A 16,923-nucleotide genomic window follows, 5' to 3' on the forward strand; every position below is an offset into this window, starting at 1 on the left:
GGGTGGAGGGTGTGGGTACAGTATGCTACCATAGGTTGAGGATGGGGTAATTATGGGAGCAGAGAATGTGTTGTAAGGATAATTCCCATCTGCACAGTTCAGGAAATCTGGTGTTGGATGGGAGGGTCCAGATGGCTTGAGTAGTGAAGCAACCATTGAATTTGTTGTGTCCCAGGTACAAACAACCAAGTGGAAAGTCGGAACTAATTACAACTTAGAAGATTTATCCTGAAAACAAGGTGAAACATAACTCAGCATAGTCACTCATGTCCTAGCCAAAGTTCATCTCCTGTAAACACTATCAGAGTAATAGTGTTGCAACTGAGAGGAGACTTGCTCCTTACCCCAGGAGCCCCACCAGATGACTCCTCTTCCGGGCCGTGACATTGCGAATTAATCACTTGGAGCTGCGTCCTGATTGGCTCCATAGCCTCCAGCGGTATGACTGCTGCATCTCTTGTAGCAACCTCACTGTGCCACATTTAAGTATGCCGTGCTGCTGCCACTGGAGCATTGGCACACGGTGCTCGAGAAGGTGGTGGCCGCATCTCATGTCAGGCGACCTTGCTGTACGAATGCACGGAACAACAGAAATCGAGCACATTATGCTCAGGTACATGTGTCGCAGGGTGGTCTACTTTGCTTTTGGCCATAGTTAGGTGGTGGCAATTCATCCTGGTGAACAGCTGGTTGATAGTCATACCACTATAAAAAGCTGTGAATGGTTGCAGCAGAGCTGCAGTTTCCACATCGACTGTCTTGGCATCTCCTTCCCATTCTCGTCTCCCAGTCTCTTTGTCTGCCACCCTCTCTCAATGCACCTGCCCATCTTTCCCCACTCCAGTCCTTTTTGCTTCTTTTTTCCTCACCTCTCTGCCCTACAACCTCCTGACACTGTGCCTTTGGCATTCTAGTCCTTGCACACTCCACCAGACAGCATTCCTGTGCCACCCATCTGTGCACTACCATCCCTCCCCTTCCCCATCCCCTCCAGATTGCTGCTGACATCCCACATGATAGTTGCATTCTAGCATGAGCTGCCAGATGTGGTGGTCATGTGTGCGTGAGGTGTACTTTCTTGTGTGCATGAATGGTGTGTGTTTCTCTGTTGTTGTTTTTTTTTTTCCTTTCTTTTTTTCTGAAAGCTTTGTGTAAGTGTCTTTTAATTGTTCCTGTCTGCTACTTAATGTGTCTTCTTTATGGAAAGTATCAGTCAATCTTTACTTACATTGTTGATGTTACTACCCCAATAATATTAAAGAAGCAGCGGAAATCCACAATTCAACAAATCTGCTGAATATGCACACTCTGCCTCTGCAGTAACTACTACCATCAGTACCACTCTTCCTTTTTTTTATTTCCAGTTGTTCTTAATGAGATAAATTTCAGCCCTTTATAGTTAACTATCATAATGTTTGGCTTGCTCAAAAGATATGTGTCACATCAGTGTTTTCAATCCAATGCCGAGGACTGGGCTAAGAGAACAGCTTGTATTATGCACCTTTGGTTACTGACAGCAGTCACAGTAAAATCTTTTAGCAGACTCTGTGCTAGTGAAGTACTGCGTTGGATAGGGAAGCCACTTCTATGCATAAGCCCGCATCCCACACCGATACCACCTTGGAATACTCTGTCGTATTTTAAGGTCTTTGCAATTTGCGAGGCACTTAACTAGATTGTTTGTTGAGAGATAGTTACCCCATCTTTCCCTTTATTTTGTACAAGCAAAAGAACTCTTCTTTTAAGTTCAGAATATTTCCAACTTTGGCCCTATGAAGGATTTCCTCGATGAAATTTGCTGATTGTTCTACGTTATGATGTAATGCCATGCGTTAGATTCCTTCCACCCATACTTTTTTTGCCACATAACGAATAGCACAGATGAACTTCACCTTTATTTATTGTGGAGAAATACTGTAAAAACTTGCTCTTTCACTTGTATCTGTATAATCTTAGTATTCTTAGAAGGTGAACTTGTTTCTTAATGTAATGTGGTTTGCCTCACCATACTTAAATAAGTTTTAATAATCTCCATTTTCAATTTTCTGCTTGATGACGTTGGTTCTTTATAGTTACTTATGTATTGTTACTCTGGATCTCATTAGTGTATGGTGTTCTGAAATTCATCACGTGCTCAATAGTTTCCTAGTTGTCTGATGAAAACTGTGAATTTCATTTTTATTTCTGTGTGGTCCTTCTCAGATCTGTTTTCTATTTATCTATTAAAAGAAAGTGTTTAGGTCGACATGTTGTTCCTTCCATAAAATTGTACTAGGGTGTGACCTCTGTCGTTTGTAGTGTCACACCATATATTTCCCTCTGAAGGACAGCTCTTTATGTTTTGTCCAGCTGTTGTATCAAAATGTTTTATTGTCATCTTTAGTGGAATTTGGTGTTATTTATAATTTAGTTGATCCTGCCAGTAGTCATATGCTTGTCTCAAAGATTAAGCCATGCGTGTCTCAGTACAAGCCGCATTAAGGTGAAACCGCAAATGGCTTATTAAATCAGTTATGGTTCCTTAGATCGTGAGTGTCGTCGTAACTGCCGTCTGCTTCACGTCTGCTGTGCAGCAAGCTACGTTAATTTAAGTATTAACTGTATTTTTCTTACTTGTCACTTCTTCTTCCGTGTGTATTTGCTTTTAGAAAGCTTTAATTGTCGAGTGCTATTAATAGTTCCATAGATTTGGTGTTTGTTTTGAATACAGTCAGAGAGAGTCCCTTTAGTCAACCATAGTGCCAGTAGTGCTAGTGTTTGTTTTCAATACAGTCCAGAGACAGGTAGTGCTATTTTCATTGTTTTCTACAAGAAGTGTCTAGCAACCACAGTTTAGTCAACTATCAGCCGCCTTTATTGAATTAGCAGTCTAGTTAAAAGTTGATTAACTCTCTACAGTGAATTGATTTCTTAGGATGGATAGGATGTGTGACTGCTGTGTACGGACGCAGGAGGAGCTGGCCACTGTTCGCGAACAGCTGAACGTGTTGATGGCCGCAGTCAGCCGTCTTCAGGCCTTAGGGAAATAGCGGAAAGGTCGGGGAAGAAGGCCAGTGTTCACTCTGTCTGCTTGCCGGGGGGTCTCATCCGAGATGTGGGGGAGGCCCTGTCGGCGGCGATAGAGAGCACTGAGTGCATCCGACTGCAAATTGTTGCTCATGTTGGCACCAGTGACTCCTGCCGTCTGGGTTCAGAGGTCATCCTCTGTTCGTACAGGCGGTTGGCGGAATTGGTGAAGGCAGAAAGCCTCGCTCATGGGGTGAAATCTGAGCAAACTATTTGTAGTATCGTTCCCAGAACCGATCGCGGTCCTCTGGTCTGGAGCCGAGTAGAAGGCTTAAACCAGAGGCTCAGACGATTCTGCGGAGATCTGGGGTGCAAATTTCTCCCACCTCCGCTATCGGGTGGAGAAATGTAGGGTCCCCCTGAATAGGTCAGGCGTGCACTACACGCCGGAAGTGGCTACAAGGGTAGCGGAGTACTTGTGGAGTGTACATGTGGGTTTTTTAGGTTAGAGAATTCCCTCCCTAGGCCCGACAAGACGCCTCCTGAGACGCGGCAAGGTAGGAGTAGGCAAAATGCAACAGGGAATAACAATATTAATGTGCTAATAATAAACTGCAGGAGCGTCTATAGAAAGGTCCCAGAACTGCTCTCATTAATAAACGGTCACAATGCCCATATAGTACTAGGGACAGAAAGTTGGCTGAAACCAGATGTAAACAGTAATGAAATCCTAAACTCAGATTGGAATGTATACCGCAGAGACAGGCTGGACAGTGAAGGGGGAGGCGTGTTTATAGCAATAAGAAGTGCAATAGTGTGAAATAATTTGGGTGAAGGTCATGGTAAAGCAGGCTCAGACATGGTAATTGGATGTCTCTATAGGCTTCCTGGCTCAGCAGCTGTTGTGGCTGAGCACCTGAAGGATAATTTGGAAAATATTTCGAGTAGACTTCCCCACCATGTTATAGTTCTGGGTGGAGATTTTAATTTGCCTGATATAGACTGGGAGACTCAAACGTTCATAATGGGTGGCAGGGACAAAGAATCCAGTGAAAATTTTTGAAGTGCTTTATCTGAAATCTACCTTGAGCAGTTAAACAGAGAACTGACTCGTGGCGATAACATATTAGACCACCTGGTGACAAACAGACCCGAACTATTTGAAACAGTTAACGCAGAACAGGGAATCAGCGATCGTAAAGCGGTTACTGCATCGATGATTTCAGTCATAAATAGAGATATTAAGAAAGGTAGGAAGATTTTTCTGTTTAGCAAAAGTGACAAAAAGCAGATTACAGAAAACCTGATGGCTTAACACAAAAGTTTTGTCTCAAGTACAGATAGTGTTGAGGATCAATGGACAAAGTTCAAAACCATCGTACAATATGCGTTAGATGAGTATGTGCCAAGCAAGATCGTAAGAGATGGAAAAGAGCCACCGTGGTACAACAACCGAGTTAGAAAACTGCTGCGGAAGCAAAGGGAACTTCACAGCAAATATAAACATAGCCAAAGCCTTGCAGACAAACAAATTACGCGAAGCGAAATGTAGTGTGAGGAGGGATATGCGAGAGGCGTTCAATGAATTCGAAAGTAAAGTTCTATGTACTGACTTGGCAGAAAATCCTAAGAAATTTTGGTCTTACGTCAAAGTGGTAGGTGGATCAAAACAAAATGTCCAGACACTCTGTGACCAAAATGGTACTGAAACAGAGGATGACTGACTAAAGGCCGAAATACTAAATGTCTTTTTCCCGAGCTGTTTCACGGAAGAAGACTGCACTGTAGTTCCTTCTCTAGATTGTCGCACAGATGACAAAATGGTAGATATCGAAATAGGCGACAGAGGGATAGAGAAACAATTAAAATCACTCAAAAGAGGAAAGGCCGCTGGACCTGATGGGATACCAGTTCGATTTTACACAGAGTATGCGAAGGAACTTGCCCCCCTTCTTGCAGCGGTGTACCGTAGGTCTCTAGAAGAGCGTAGTGTTCCAAAGGATTGGAAGAGGGCACAGGTAATGCCCGTTTTCAAGAAGGGACGTCGAACAGATGTGGAGAACTATAGACCTATATCTCTAGCGTCGATCAGTTGTAGAATTTTGGAACACATATTATGTTAGAGTATAATGACTTTTCTGTAGACTAGAAATCTACTCTGTAGGAATCAGCATGGGTTTCGAAAAAGACTTGTGTGAAACCCAGCTCGCGCTATTCATCCATGAGACTCAGAGGGCTATAGACACGGGTTCCCAGGTAGATGCCGTGTTTCTTGACTTCCGCAAGGCGTTCGATACAGTTCCCCACAGTCGTTTAATGAACAAAGTAAGAGCATATGGACTATCAGACCAATTGTGTGATTGGATTGAAGAGTTCCAAGATAATAGAACGCAGCATGTCATTCTCAATGGAGAGAAGTCTTCCGAAGCAAGAGTGATTTCAGGTGTGCCACAGCGGAGTGTCGTAGGACCGTTGCTACTCACAATATACATAAATGACCTTGTGGATGACATCGGAAGTTTACTGAGGCTTTTTGCGGATGATGCTGTGGTATATCGAGAGGTTGTAACAATGGAAAATTGTACCGAAATGCAGGAGGATCTGCAGCAAATTGACGCATGGTGCAAGGAATGGCAGTTGAATCTCAATGTAGACAAGTGTAATGTGCTGCGAATACGTAGAAAGATAGATCCCTTATCATTTAGCTACAAAATAGCAGGTCAGCAACTGGAAGCAGTTAATTCCATAAATTATGTGGGAGTATGCATTAGGAGTGATCTAAAATGGAATGATCATATAAAGTTGATTGTTGGTAAAGCAGATGCCAGACTGAGATTCATTGGAAGAATCCTAAGGAAATGCAATCCAAAAACAAAGGAAGTAGGTTACAGTACGCTTGTTCGCCCACTGGTTGAATACTGCTCAGCAGTGTGGGATCCATACCAGATATGCTTGATAGAAGAGATAGAGAAGATCCAACAGAGAGCAGCGCGCTTCGTTACAGGATCATTTAGTAATCGCGAAAGCGTTACGGAGATGATAGGTAAACTCCAGTGGAAGACTCTGCAGGAGAGACGCTCAGTAGCTCGGTACGGGCTTTTGTTGAAGTTTCGAGAACATATCTTCACTGAAGAGTCAAGCAGTATATTGCACCCTCATACGTATATCTCGCGAAGAGACCATGAGGATAAAATCAGAGAGCTTAGAGCCCACACGGAAGCATACCGACAATCCTTCTTTCCACGAACAATACAAGACTGGAATAGAAGGGAGAACCGTTAGAGGTACTCAAGGTACCCTCCACCACACACAGTCAGGTGGCTTGTGGAGTATGGATGTAGATGTAGATGTTAGTATAACTCTCTATAGTGGTATTCTGCTTTCCTGTCAGAGTGAGCACGGTGGTTCATGAATTCAAATGATTTTCATGGGATATCTTTTGTTCATTTTTTGAAGTAAGATTTGCTTATTTGTTCCATTTGATGGTATTTAACTCCTCTTCCAACTCAACTAATCAGTCTTTGGATCCTAAAGTTACACAGTTTATTGTCCCTCAAAAAAAGTTAGTAGAGACAGTTCACTTTCTGAGGTCCATGTTGTTATTTGTTTGGCCAAACCTAAGGAATTACTGGATGTACCCATAGTCTGATGACTTTGCCTAAGTTCCCTCAAACCACTATTCTCAATATTCACTCACCCTGGCTGAATAACCACCATCCCAGGAACTTGCACATGCAATGGACCCTCTCGCAACTCCACCCATGACTAACTTGTCAACCAGAGCATGAAAACCTTGGCAAGACATGTGAACAGTACTAAACCTTGTCAGATATGTGCTTATAGAAGTCTCAGTCCAAGTCTTAAGTGGTTTTGAATCTCAGAGCTTGGTATCCACATGACCAGTTGTCATCTGTTATTGTGACAGTAGATACCTCAAGTATTAGGTCAGTATTATTTTCTAGCAGTCAGTCAATGTCTGTGTGACTGGTTACGTATTGAAGATGAATGTGAAGGCTTGGAGACATTGACTCACCATACTGTCTGTGGTGTGAGTTAATGAGCACCTCATCCATATTTGTTCTCCACAAACTGGTGATTTATCAAGATTATTACATCATGGCTACTAACAGCTGCACTTCAGGATTGGATATTAAGATCTACCCTGACTGATTTACTCAATTTTCACTAAGATGTAATTAAAAGCTCTCCTGCAGTTTCTTTTCAGTCTTCTTTTGCATTTCTCTCGGTGAGTATATACATAGAGAAGCAACTGCTATTTGAATTGTATTATTTACACACTTTGCAACTGAGAGTACATACTGGATATACAAACAAGAAGGAGACACGAAAGTCAGTATGTTCATAAGTGTGAAGTCATGTTTTAGTACACTTGTTGAAGTGTGCCATTCTAACATTGATTTGGAAAAACAAATCTACACATTCATGTAAGTCATTGAATGGGTAGCAGGACAGATATACTTTCAGTGACTTTTTTAAAGTTTGTGTTGTTTTACAACCTCTTGTTTTGTGTGTTATAGGTTTCCATTTTATACTTTTAGACAGGAACAGAATATAACTGTGAACTTCAGACATGGATGCAAAAGTGTATATGGAAATTGCTTTCGTGCCTTATGTTCTGGCTGTATATGTAAATCATTTAAAATGAGTATATTAATATCAAATTGTTTTCAGGGAAAAGAACAGTTTGCCAAATGGTGATGCTATTCAGCAACTGAAATCTCAGCTGCAGTCATCAGAGGAGAAAGTGCAGCTTTTGGAAGAAAGCCTAAGGAATGCAGAAGAAGATGCCAAACGAAAGGCAGAAGAGGTCTGGTACTACTCTGTTTCTTTCCCTTTCTCTTTCCATTTCTTCTGCCTCACAAAATCTTTTGAATGTATGGTAATTTTCTCATATAAATGTCGTGTTTGTTCACTTGTGTACTAAATGTGTACTGGGCCATTTATAAAATTAAAAATTTGATTTTAGAATTTTGTGATCCATGTTTTCAAGCAATCAGACATGTACACAAATCAGAGTGAACAAATTTAAAGGTAATTCAGATTTTTGTTCAAACAAGACTTCATTTTCTTACGGATTATCTGATGACAAGGTAATAGACACACGAAAAGAAAAAAAGTTTCAACAGTTTTTTGTTTATTTATCTGCCATTTAGCATAATCTCTGTTCCAGTTTCAGATCTGATTGATTTTTCAAGACAGCAGAAATCCTTTATTAGTGCATAAATAAAATAACTTGTAGCCACTACATAGCTCCATTCTATTAATGATAGACTCGTTCGTATTCTTAATGTTCAACTTTATTGTGAAGCAATGAGCCAGACATTTACATAGAACATCTAAGACAAAAACAAAAACAAAGCAAAGAGTAAATGATCATGTGCACACTAGAGACTTTGCCGCTGCCCCTGTACTGTGCGCACTCAACTATTCGTCTGTGTGCTCCCACTCAGCCCCCTCCCTGAAGAACGGAGCTCCAGGAATGTGTGGAAACTTGTACCAGACCCTTCGCCCGGCTCTTGTGTGAATTTCCGGCTATACTTCCTCCATCATCGTATCCTCTCGCAGCTTCATCCGGTTCGCTGTCCTACCATCTGTTGCATCCTGCAGGTGCCCCTCGTCTTGCTGCAGGCCCACCTCCTCTTCTTGTCTTACATCTTCTAGCAGTAAGTGAGCCGGGTTCACCCGGGCTATTGACATAGTAACATTCTTATCGCGAACTAGGATAGTCATGGCCTGGTCCGTACCGTGTAGTACTTTATAAGGTCTCGTATATGGCGGCTGCAATGGAGTTCTGACTGCCTCGGTTCGCAACACTACATGCGAGCACTTGCTCAATTCCCGATGTACGAACAACAGCCTAACGCCATGCCTTGTCACTGTTTGTGGCCTAAGCTTGGCCAGTTGAGCCCTTACCCTTGTTAACAAGTACGGTTGATCCGTCTCGCCTGTACCATTCCGAAAAAACTCTCTGGATAGGCATAAGGCTTCCCCATATACTAATTCCGCTGTATATGCTCCGAGGTCAGGTTTGAAAACAGTGCGTAAGCCTAGTAACACTAGTGGGAATGCTCCTGACCAATTCTCACCATGGCACATTAACGCAGCCTTAAGTGTTCAGTGCCACAGCTCTACCATGCCGTTGCTTTCTGGATGATAACTTGTGGTATGGTGACGGCAGAACCTGCACATGTTTGCCAGCTCCAGGAACAAGGAGCATTCGAACTGACATCCTTGGTCCATCGTGACATGTACCGGACATCTGAACCGTGCTATCCACGTTGTCGAGAATGCCCTACTGACTGTCTCTGCTGATATGTCTCAAATGGGAATTGCTTATGCCCATCTCGTAAATCTGTCAGTTGCCGTCAATAGATACCAATAGCCTTCGGACATTGGCAACAGTCCAACAATATGTAGATGCACATGTTCAAAATGACCAGTTGGCCCGTCAACTTTACCTACTGGCTTCTTCACATGGCATCCCACTTAACATCGCTGACAATCGAGACACGTCTGCGCCCACTTCCGACAGTCTTTCTTAATTCCTGGCAACATGAAACTGCTCTGTCATTAATTTTACACTCGCTTGGGGTCCTGGATGAGCCTAACCATGTAACCCTTCGAATACTTCCCGGTGCAAACTCTCCGACGCAAAAGATCTAGGCCGTTCCTGTGAGGTATCGCACCATTGTATTGTCTCACCTTCTGGGCACAGTTTTCTTAACTTCAACCCGGTGGGCGTGCTCTGCCGAAAAACCTGCAGGTGTGCGTCATCCTTCTTCTCTCTCGCCTTTGTAGCATAGTTTACTGAATACTTTATTGCCGCAACTCATGAGAAGTAATCTGCCACCGTATTCTCTGCCCCGTTAATATGTCATAAATCAGTAGTGGACTGGCTTATATATTCCAGTTGCCTGAATTGTTTAGGTGACAAAGTATCCGTATGCTTGCAGGATGTGAAAGTGAGTGGTTTGTGATCTGTAAACAATGTAAATGGTCTGGCTTCCACGTAAGGACAGAAATACCTTATGGCTTTGTAAGCAGCCAGCAGCTCTCTATCATACGCACTCCAATTCTGCTGTGGGTCTGTGAGTTTCTTGGAGAAGAATCCTAAAGGCTGCCGGTGACCAGCAGTCCACTGATGCAACACTGCCCCAATCGCCACCTTACTTGCATCAACAACAATAGCTAGCTTCGCATCTTTCTCTGGGTGAGCTAGTAAAATCGCTTGCTTTAGGCTTTCCTTGATTCGCTCGAACATGCGCTGCATGCTTGATGTCCATTGTAGCTTCCGATTTTTCCCGGTGTTCGTGCCCGCCAAAGCCTCCGTGAGTGGCGCTTGTAAAGCCACAGCTCCTGGCAGATATTTGCGGTAAAAATTTAAAACACCTAGGAACCTCCGCAACTGTTCCAAATCTAACGGGCGAGGCATCTGCTGTATAACCTTGACCTTCTCCTCCAAAGGATGGATGCCAGCTGCTGAGACTGTGTGACACAGGTAAGTCACCTGATCTTTACGCAAACTGCACTTGGTGTCATTCACCACTACACCCCAAGTATGTAGCCTCTTGAAAACTGTCAGGAGGTGCTCTTTGTGGAGGGCTGCTGTCTCTGAGAACACCAGTATATTGTCTAAATAGGCGAAAGTGAAATCTAGCCCTCACAGCACCTCATCGATGAAACGTTGCCATTTCTGTGCAGTGTTTTTTAAACCAAATTGCATGCGCAAAAACTCGAAAAGACCGAAAGGTGTAGTGACTGCTGTCTTCGATATGTCACTGACAGCCACAAAGTATTTGGTGGTATGCTTTTTTACAGTTGACTACACTGAAACATTCAGATCCGCCCAATTTATTTGTAAAGTCGCGAATGTTGGGAACCGGATACCGATCAGGTATCATACGGGTATTCAACAACCTTCCATCTTTCTTCCATATTAAATGTAAAGGCGAGGCCTATGCACTATCAGATCTTCGTATCACTCCCATTTCCAACATCTCTTCAAACTCAGCTTTTGTGTCTGCAAATCTATCTGGGGCCAACCTTCTCGGTCGGAGGGAGACCAGAGGCCCAGGCATGGTGTTTATGTGGTGAACTGTATGATGGGCCACCATGGCTATCGGCTGCACTGACGGTTCTCTAAGTCGGCATACTTCTGTCACTCCAACCGAACTGTGTACTTTCGCTGTGATTATTCCTACATGACCAGGCACCACCTCTTTGCCCCTTCTAAGCTGCGATAACCGAATGTCCACCGCAATACCGAATGCATACAGAAAATCTGCTCCTAATATGCACTCTGCCACATCTGCAATGACAAAAGTCTAGTGACAAATAATACTAGGTCCTAAATTCGCTTCTTTGACACAACTGCCATACGTCATTATGGGCTGTTTATTTACAGCTTTGAGGCAAAACAATGTGTTGTCACTGAGGGAAGTACATTTCCTCTTTGGCCACGTGCTGACATCAGACCCCGTGTCTATCAAATAATAACATGAAGCCGTCACATCTCGAACATAAAGTTGCCGAGATACTGATAATGAAGAGACATCTGTACTTATAGTCTCCATGTTATTTATGCGGTGAGCGTGACTGCACGGTAGAATGCACTTAGAGGCTTGCTCCCCGAATCGTCGATGAAACCAACACTACTGCTCCTTCCCGGCATGTCCACTGTCCTTATGTGTCGGCAGGACCTCTGAACCGGTAGCTCTCAATGCCTCCATCTGCCTCTGCAGCCCATCTAGCTGCTCCTTGAGTTTTTGAAGTTGTGTACCAGTAACAGCGTGCCACTGCTTATCAATCACTGCCGCTTCATATTCTTCTGCTGTCGCCTCCACATTTGCTATACTGAGAGAATTTGTTGGTTCAACCGTCGCATGAACCTTGTCGGCGAGTTGGAGTAGTGCTTGTATATCGTATCCGTCATTCCCTGCCACAGCTACTCTTACTGCAGACGGAAACTGTGCTGCCCAAACGGAATTAAGTGTAGTGTTCGAAAATTCATTTTCCGTCACAATTCCATGCAAATGCCTCCAATATTCGGAGGGAATTCTGTCACCTCTACGTTCACCTCGCAACACCTGGCAGAGTATTTGATCTAGCGGTGTAGCAAGCTGGCTTATTAAAAAGCCCTTCAATGTTGTATATTGCTGTGTTTCCGCTGGCCGTCTAATTATTTCTTCAACCAATATTGCTGCCCTGGCATCCAGACTGTTTGCCGCTATCATGAACTTGTCCCGGTCATCAGTTACCCGATTATGCATGAATGCCAGTTCTAATATCGAGAACCAAAGTTCCGGTTTATCGGCCAGGAACGACGGCGAGCGTATTTTCATGCATTGTCCCAGCGAATCTTCCTCTTGTATATGTGTTCCGGCCGCGGATTTTGTCCTGGTAATATCACTGTCTCGCTCCGCTGAATCCATTCCGTGGTGTCGAATGTCGTTCCATAATTCCTGAACCTGACTGCGCAGCATACCCTGCCGGTATACTGATCATGCTGTAGAGCTTCTGCCATTTGGCGTACGTTGTAGTGTACCTTCGTTGTCCTCCTCTGCCTCTTGCCGTACTTGTTCTTTTGACTTTGGGGTCACCACTTCATAGTCACTACGTAGCTCCATTCTATTAATGATAGACTTGTTTGTATTCTTAATGTTCAACTTTATTGTGAAGCAATGAGCGAGACATTAACATAGAACATCTAAGACAAAAACAAAAACAAAGCAAAGAGTAAATGATTATGTACACACTAGAGTCTTTGCCGCTGCCCCTGTACTGTGCACACGCAACTATTTGTCTGCGTGCTTCCAGAAACTCATATATCAAAAGATGCAAGTTAAGCAAAATACATTTGTTGTTTCATTTTCCAAATGGTATCTGAATGCTATGCTGCACTACCCTTCCCATCCCTTTGTGGAATATTACTGTGTCGTACGATGTCTTTAACCGATAGGACTGATGAAGAACACCAGAAAAGTTAAAAGAAGGGCTGCTTATTTTGTACTATCATGAGTAGTGGAGCGAGTGTCATGAATGTGATAAATAAGTGAAGCCGTTTCATTAAAGTACAAACTTTCTTATGCAAATGCCAAAAAAAATTTTAATGCCCATCTACATATGGAGAAATAACCACTGTGAGAAAATAAAAGAAATCAGAAATCAGACAGAAAGATTTAGGTGTTCATTTGCTCCCCACATGCTAATTGAAAGTGGAACATCGAGAAATAGTCTTAAAGTAGTTTTCTGGACACACTGGTAAACTCTTAAGTAGGATTTGCAGAATAATCATGTAAATAACACAGTTTGTTCAGATAGCATTTCTTTTCAAATTGCATTTAGACAGACATATAATTTGGAGATTTCAAACAAAAATATCAAATATTGTTTAATGTCCTTGAATCAGTTTTAAAGAAACATTTTCAATTTTCGTTCAACTAATTTCACAGTAGTCTCCTCTACAAACATTGTTATTCATTAATAAATGATGGGAATTGTTTTAAAAGTGATTGCAGTAAGTACAACTGGCATCTACAGACCCAACATTTCTCTTCACAGTCTTGCAAAAGCACCCAACAAAACAACAAATAAGGTTACTTTGTTCAATGTCTGGTGACTCTTTTCTTTGTGCTATAAGCGTATCTTAGATTACCTCTGACATAATATGACAATTCCTAGTGCAGGATGTTTTACTCTGTTTACTAGAGTTAAACAATTTAAATAAATAAATACAATTGAGTATCTCAAATCCCATTAAGCTTTGGTAGTAAGATGTACTTGAAGTCTTTTCTTTCACACACTGAATAACCACTATTGACTGTAGTAAATTGTTCATTCCTTGCATTTGTCTTGCAGCTGTCATTGATGTATGTAAAGTCATATTTATCTTGTATATACTATTTAATACGCTACCAAATTCAATATGTATTGTGTGTGCTTAACATTTCAGACAACGAAACTGATTTTGCAACTGCGCAACTTGGAAAGTGGTGAATCTGGGTTGGCAGAGGCTTTGTCAGAACTGAATGATGCTCAGATTCAAATCTCTAATAAGGACCGGCGTATTGAACAACTGGTCAGCCAGCTTAATGAGGTTCAGACAGTTGTTGATAACCTGGAAGACCAAAATACTGTTTTGCGGTTAGTAGATATGGAGAATGTTGCAGTGAATATAAATTATTTGGTTACTGTTTGAAATGGTATTGTCTTTCCCATTCTCTGCTGTGAACCAGTTGCATTTTGCTTCTGTTTTATCATAAATGTGTAGTGTGTTATGTTTTCAAATACTGATTGTTTGTGGAATCACTGACTGTAGTTCAAAGAGATCATACCCATAACTGTGATAGTTAATGTTACTACATTTGTGATCCTTGGAGCATAGATAGAGAGACAGATAATTTTATTTGCTCACAAATATGGCCACTGCCAAGGTGGTGAACATAACATTTTTAAATCACATAAGTACATTAGATCCCTTTCATACAATAATTTACTATAAAAACTAAATTTACCCTTTTCCTATTGTCTTTAATCTGTGGCATTTGCCACTGTTGTACCAGATATTTAAATTTAGTGATGCATTCTGGGAATGGACTGAGGATACCTCCTGGTACTGTAATTTGTGCCACTCCTTTACTCGTGTACCAACATAAGAGTATTTAACCGCGCTGTTGTTTCATGATTTCACATTTATTTTTTACTAAAGGTCGTTCCTTCGTTTATATAATGCATCAGTAACCACCTTTGTCCTGTATCTTCCCTTGTGTCTTCACATCTGCTTAGTAAATTCCCCCAAATCTAGCTCTTACTCTTATTTGTGCAGGACTTAATTTCAACAGCATTATCCAAATAATGTGCACCTAAGAAATGATGGAATAAAATGTTGTTGGTATTGATCGTGTCGCATTAGTGTATAAAATGAATTTATCATCACTAATGACGGTATTTGAAAAAAAAAAAAAAATCCTCTTCATGACAATGGACCGAAAAGATATTCCCTGGTGTCAGTTTCTGATTATTGTAAGCACATTTTCTGCAAGCATCAGGCTTGTAGTTTTGATATGACAGCTCATCATTCACAATTTCGAACAGTCCTTTCTTTGAATCATCTCTGGGAAGAACATGGATGATAGCTTTTAGAACTTATAAAAGCACAAGTTCAACAAGATTATTGTCTGGCAGCTACATCTCCCAATTCTGTCCAGATAGTAGTGTTTTGAAAGGTTGTCCCTAAAAACATAAAATAGTTGTCTTACTTTCTCTTCATCCATTTCTGTAGGCTTTAAGCTCATACTGTACACCCAAGACACTGTCAGAGACGTTGCAGTTCATAGTAGTTGATGGAAAGTTATTGAGTAAAGCGGAAGTGATTTTTGGCATTCCCCAAGGCCCTCTGCTTTTCCTTATCCATATAAATGATTTAGGAGACAATCTGAGCAACCATCTTAGGTTGTTTGCAGATGATGCTTTCGTTTATCATCTAGTAAAGTCATTAGAAGATCAAAACAAATTGCAAAACACTTTAGGAAAGATATCTGTGTGATGCAAAAATTGACAATTGATCCTAAATAATGAAAGTGTGAGGCCATCCACATGAGTGCTAAAAGGAATCTGTTAAACTTCACTTATATGATAAATCAGTCAAGTCTGAAGGCCATAAGTTCTACTAAATACCTAGGTATTACAATTACGAACAACTTAATTTGGAAGGAACACACAGAAAATGTTGTGGGGAATGCTAACCAAAGACTGTGTTTTATTGGCAGAACACTTAGTTCTACTGAAGAGACTGCCTACACTATGCTTGTCCATTGTCATTTGGATTAATACTGCATGGTCTGGAATCTTTACCAGATAGGATTAATGGAGTACATCGAGGAAGTTGAAAGAAGAGCAGCACATTTTGTATTATCACAAAATAGTGGAGAGAGTGTCATTGACATGATACAGGACTAGAGGTGGACATAATTAAAACAAAGGCATTTTTCGTTGGGACGGAACCTTCTCATGAAATTCCAATCACCAACTTCCTCCTATGAATGTGAAAATATTTCAGTGATGCCAACCTACATAGGGAGAAACAATCATCATAATAAAATAAGGGAAATCAGAGCTCACACGGATTGATATAGGTACTGTTTTTTTTATGTGTTGTTTGAGATTGGAATAATAGAGAATTTTGTACCATTTGCCAGGCATTTAAGTGTGATTTGCAGTGTATCCATGTAGATGTAGATGTAGATGAACATTATGCTCACTTGTTCTGAGAATTGTAGTCTATGATCAGAATAGAATGGAATAGAATGTTTGTATTCACCTCGCAGTGTTTTTCATACAACTGGCTTCATCAGAGTTTACAGTGGTGTCAGATGTTCTGAAATATCTACATCTGTGTCTACATTTATACTCTGAAAACCACTGTGAATGTCATGGCAGAGGGTATTTCCCTCTGTACTGTGGGGTGGCGAGTAAGTTACTTCACTGGTTTAAAGTTTTGATGCCGTCTTTAATCACGTGAGCCTGGCAACTAATGTGGTGGTCTGCCAGAAAGCGAAGGGAAACATACTGACCTTAGTTTCCGGTCTGCACGGCCACATTCCGGTCCAGCCCACTGAAAGAAAAGTGTCTATTTCCCATTTCTTTGCAGGATCAGGACTATGACTTCAGTAAAAGTTTAAAGTTCCAATCAAGATTTAATTTAATTAAAGTTTCTCACAAACAACACTTAAAATTGCGTTATGTTCAATTGAAAACAAGTCTTTCTAATCTAACAGCGCCTTTAGCAGTTCAGAGGTGACCTCTGTGGTAACTTCCTACCAGATTGTTTTTCGCCCTGACTAACATCACTCAATTGAAAGTTCGCAATAAATGTTCAAAACTTAATGCCCGCCATAA

General features: G+C 41.5%; 1 protein-coding gene across 1 annotated transcript in view; it reads left to right on the forward strand.

Annotated features, from left to right (window-relative positions):
- The window catches only part of LOC126484618 (centrosomal protein of 290 kDa-like), a 209,353-nt gene that overhangs the window by 35,541 nt on the left and 156,889 nt on the right, over positions 1-16,923 (forward strand). The window contains exons 9-10 of the mRNA XM_050108205.1: positions 7,699-7,834; positions 13,979-14,169. Of these exons, the coding sequence (XP_049964162.1) occupies positions 7,699-7,834; positions 13,979-14,169 (327 nt within the window). The remainder of the gene's footprint in view (positions 1-7,698; positions 7,835-13,978; positions 14,170-16,923) is intronic.

This window comes from Schistocerca serialis, chromosome 1, assembly GCF_023864345.2.
Source record: "Schistocerca serialis cubense isolate TAMUIC-IGC-003099 chromosome 1, iqSchSeri2.2, whole genome shotgun sequence".
Classification (NCBI taxonomy): domain Eukaryota; kingdom Metazoa; phylum Arthropoda; class Insecta; order Orthoptera; family Acrididae; genus Schistocerca; species Schistocerca serialis.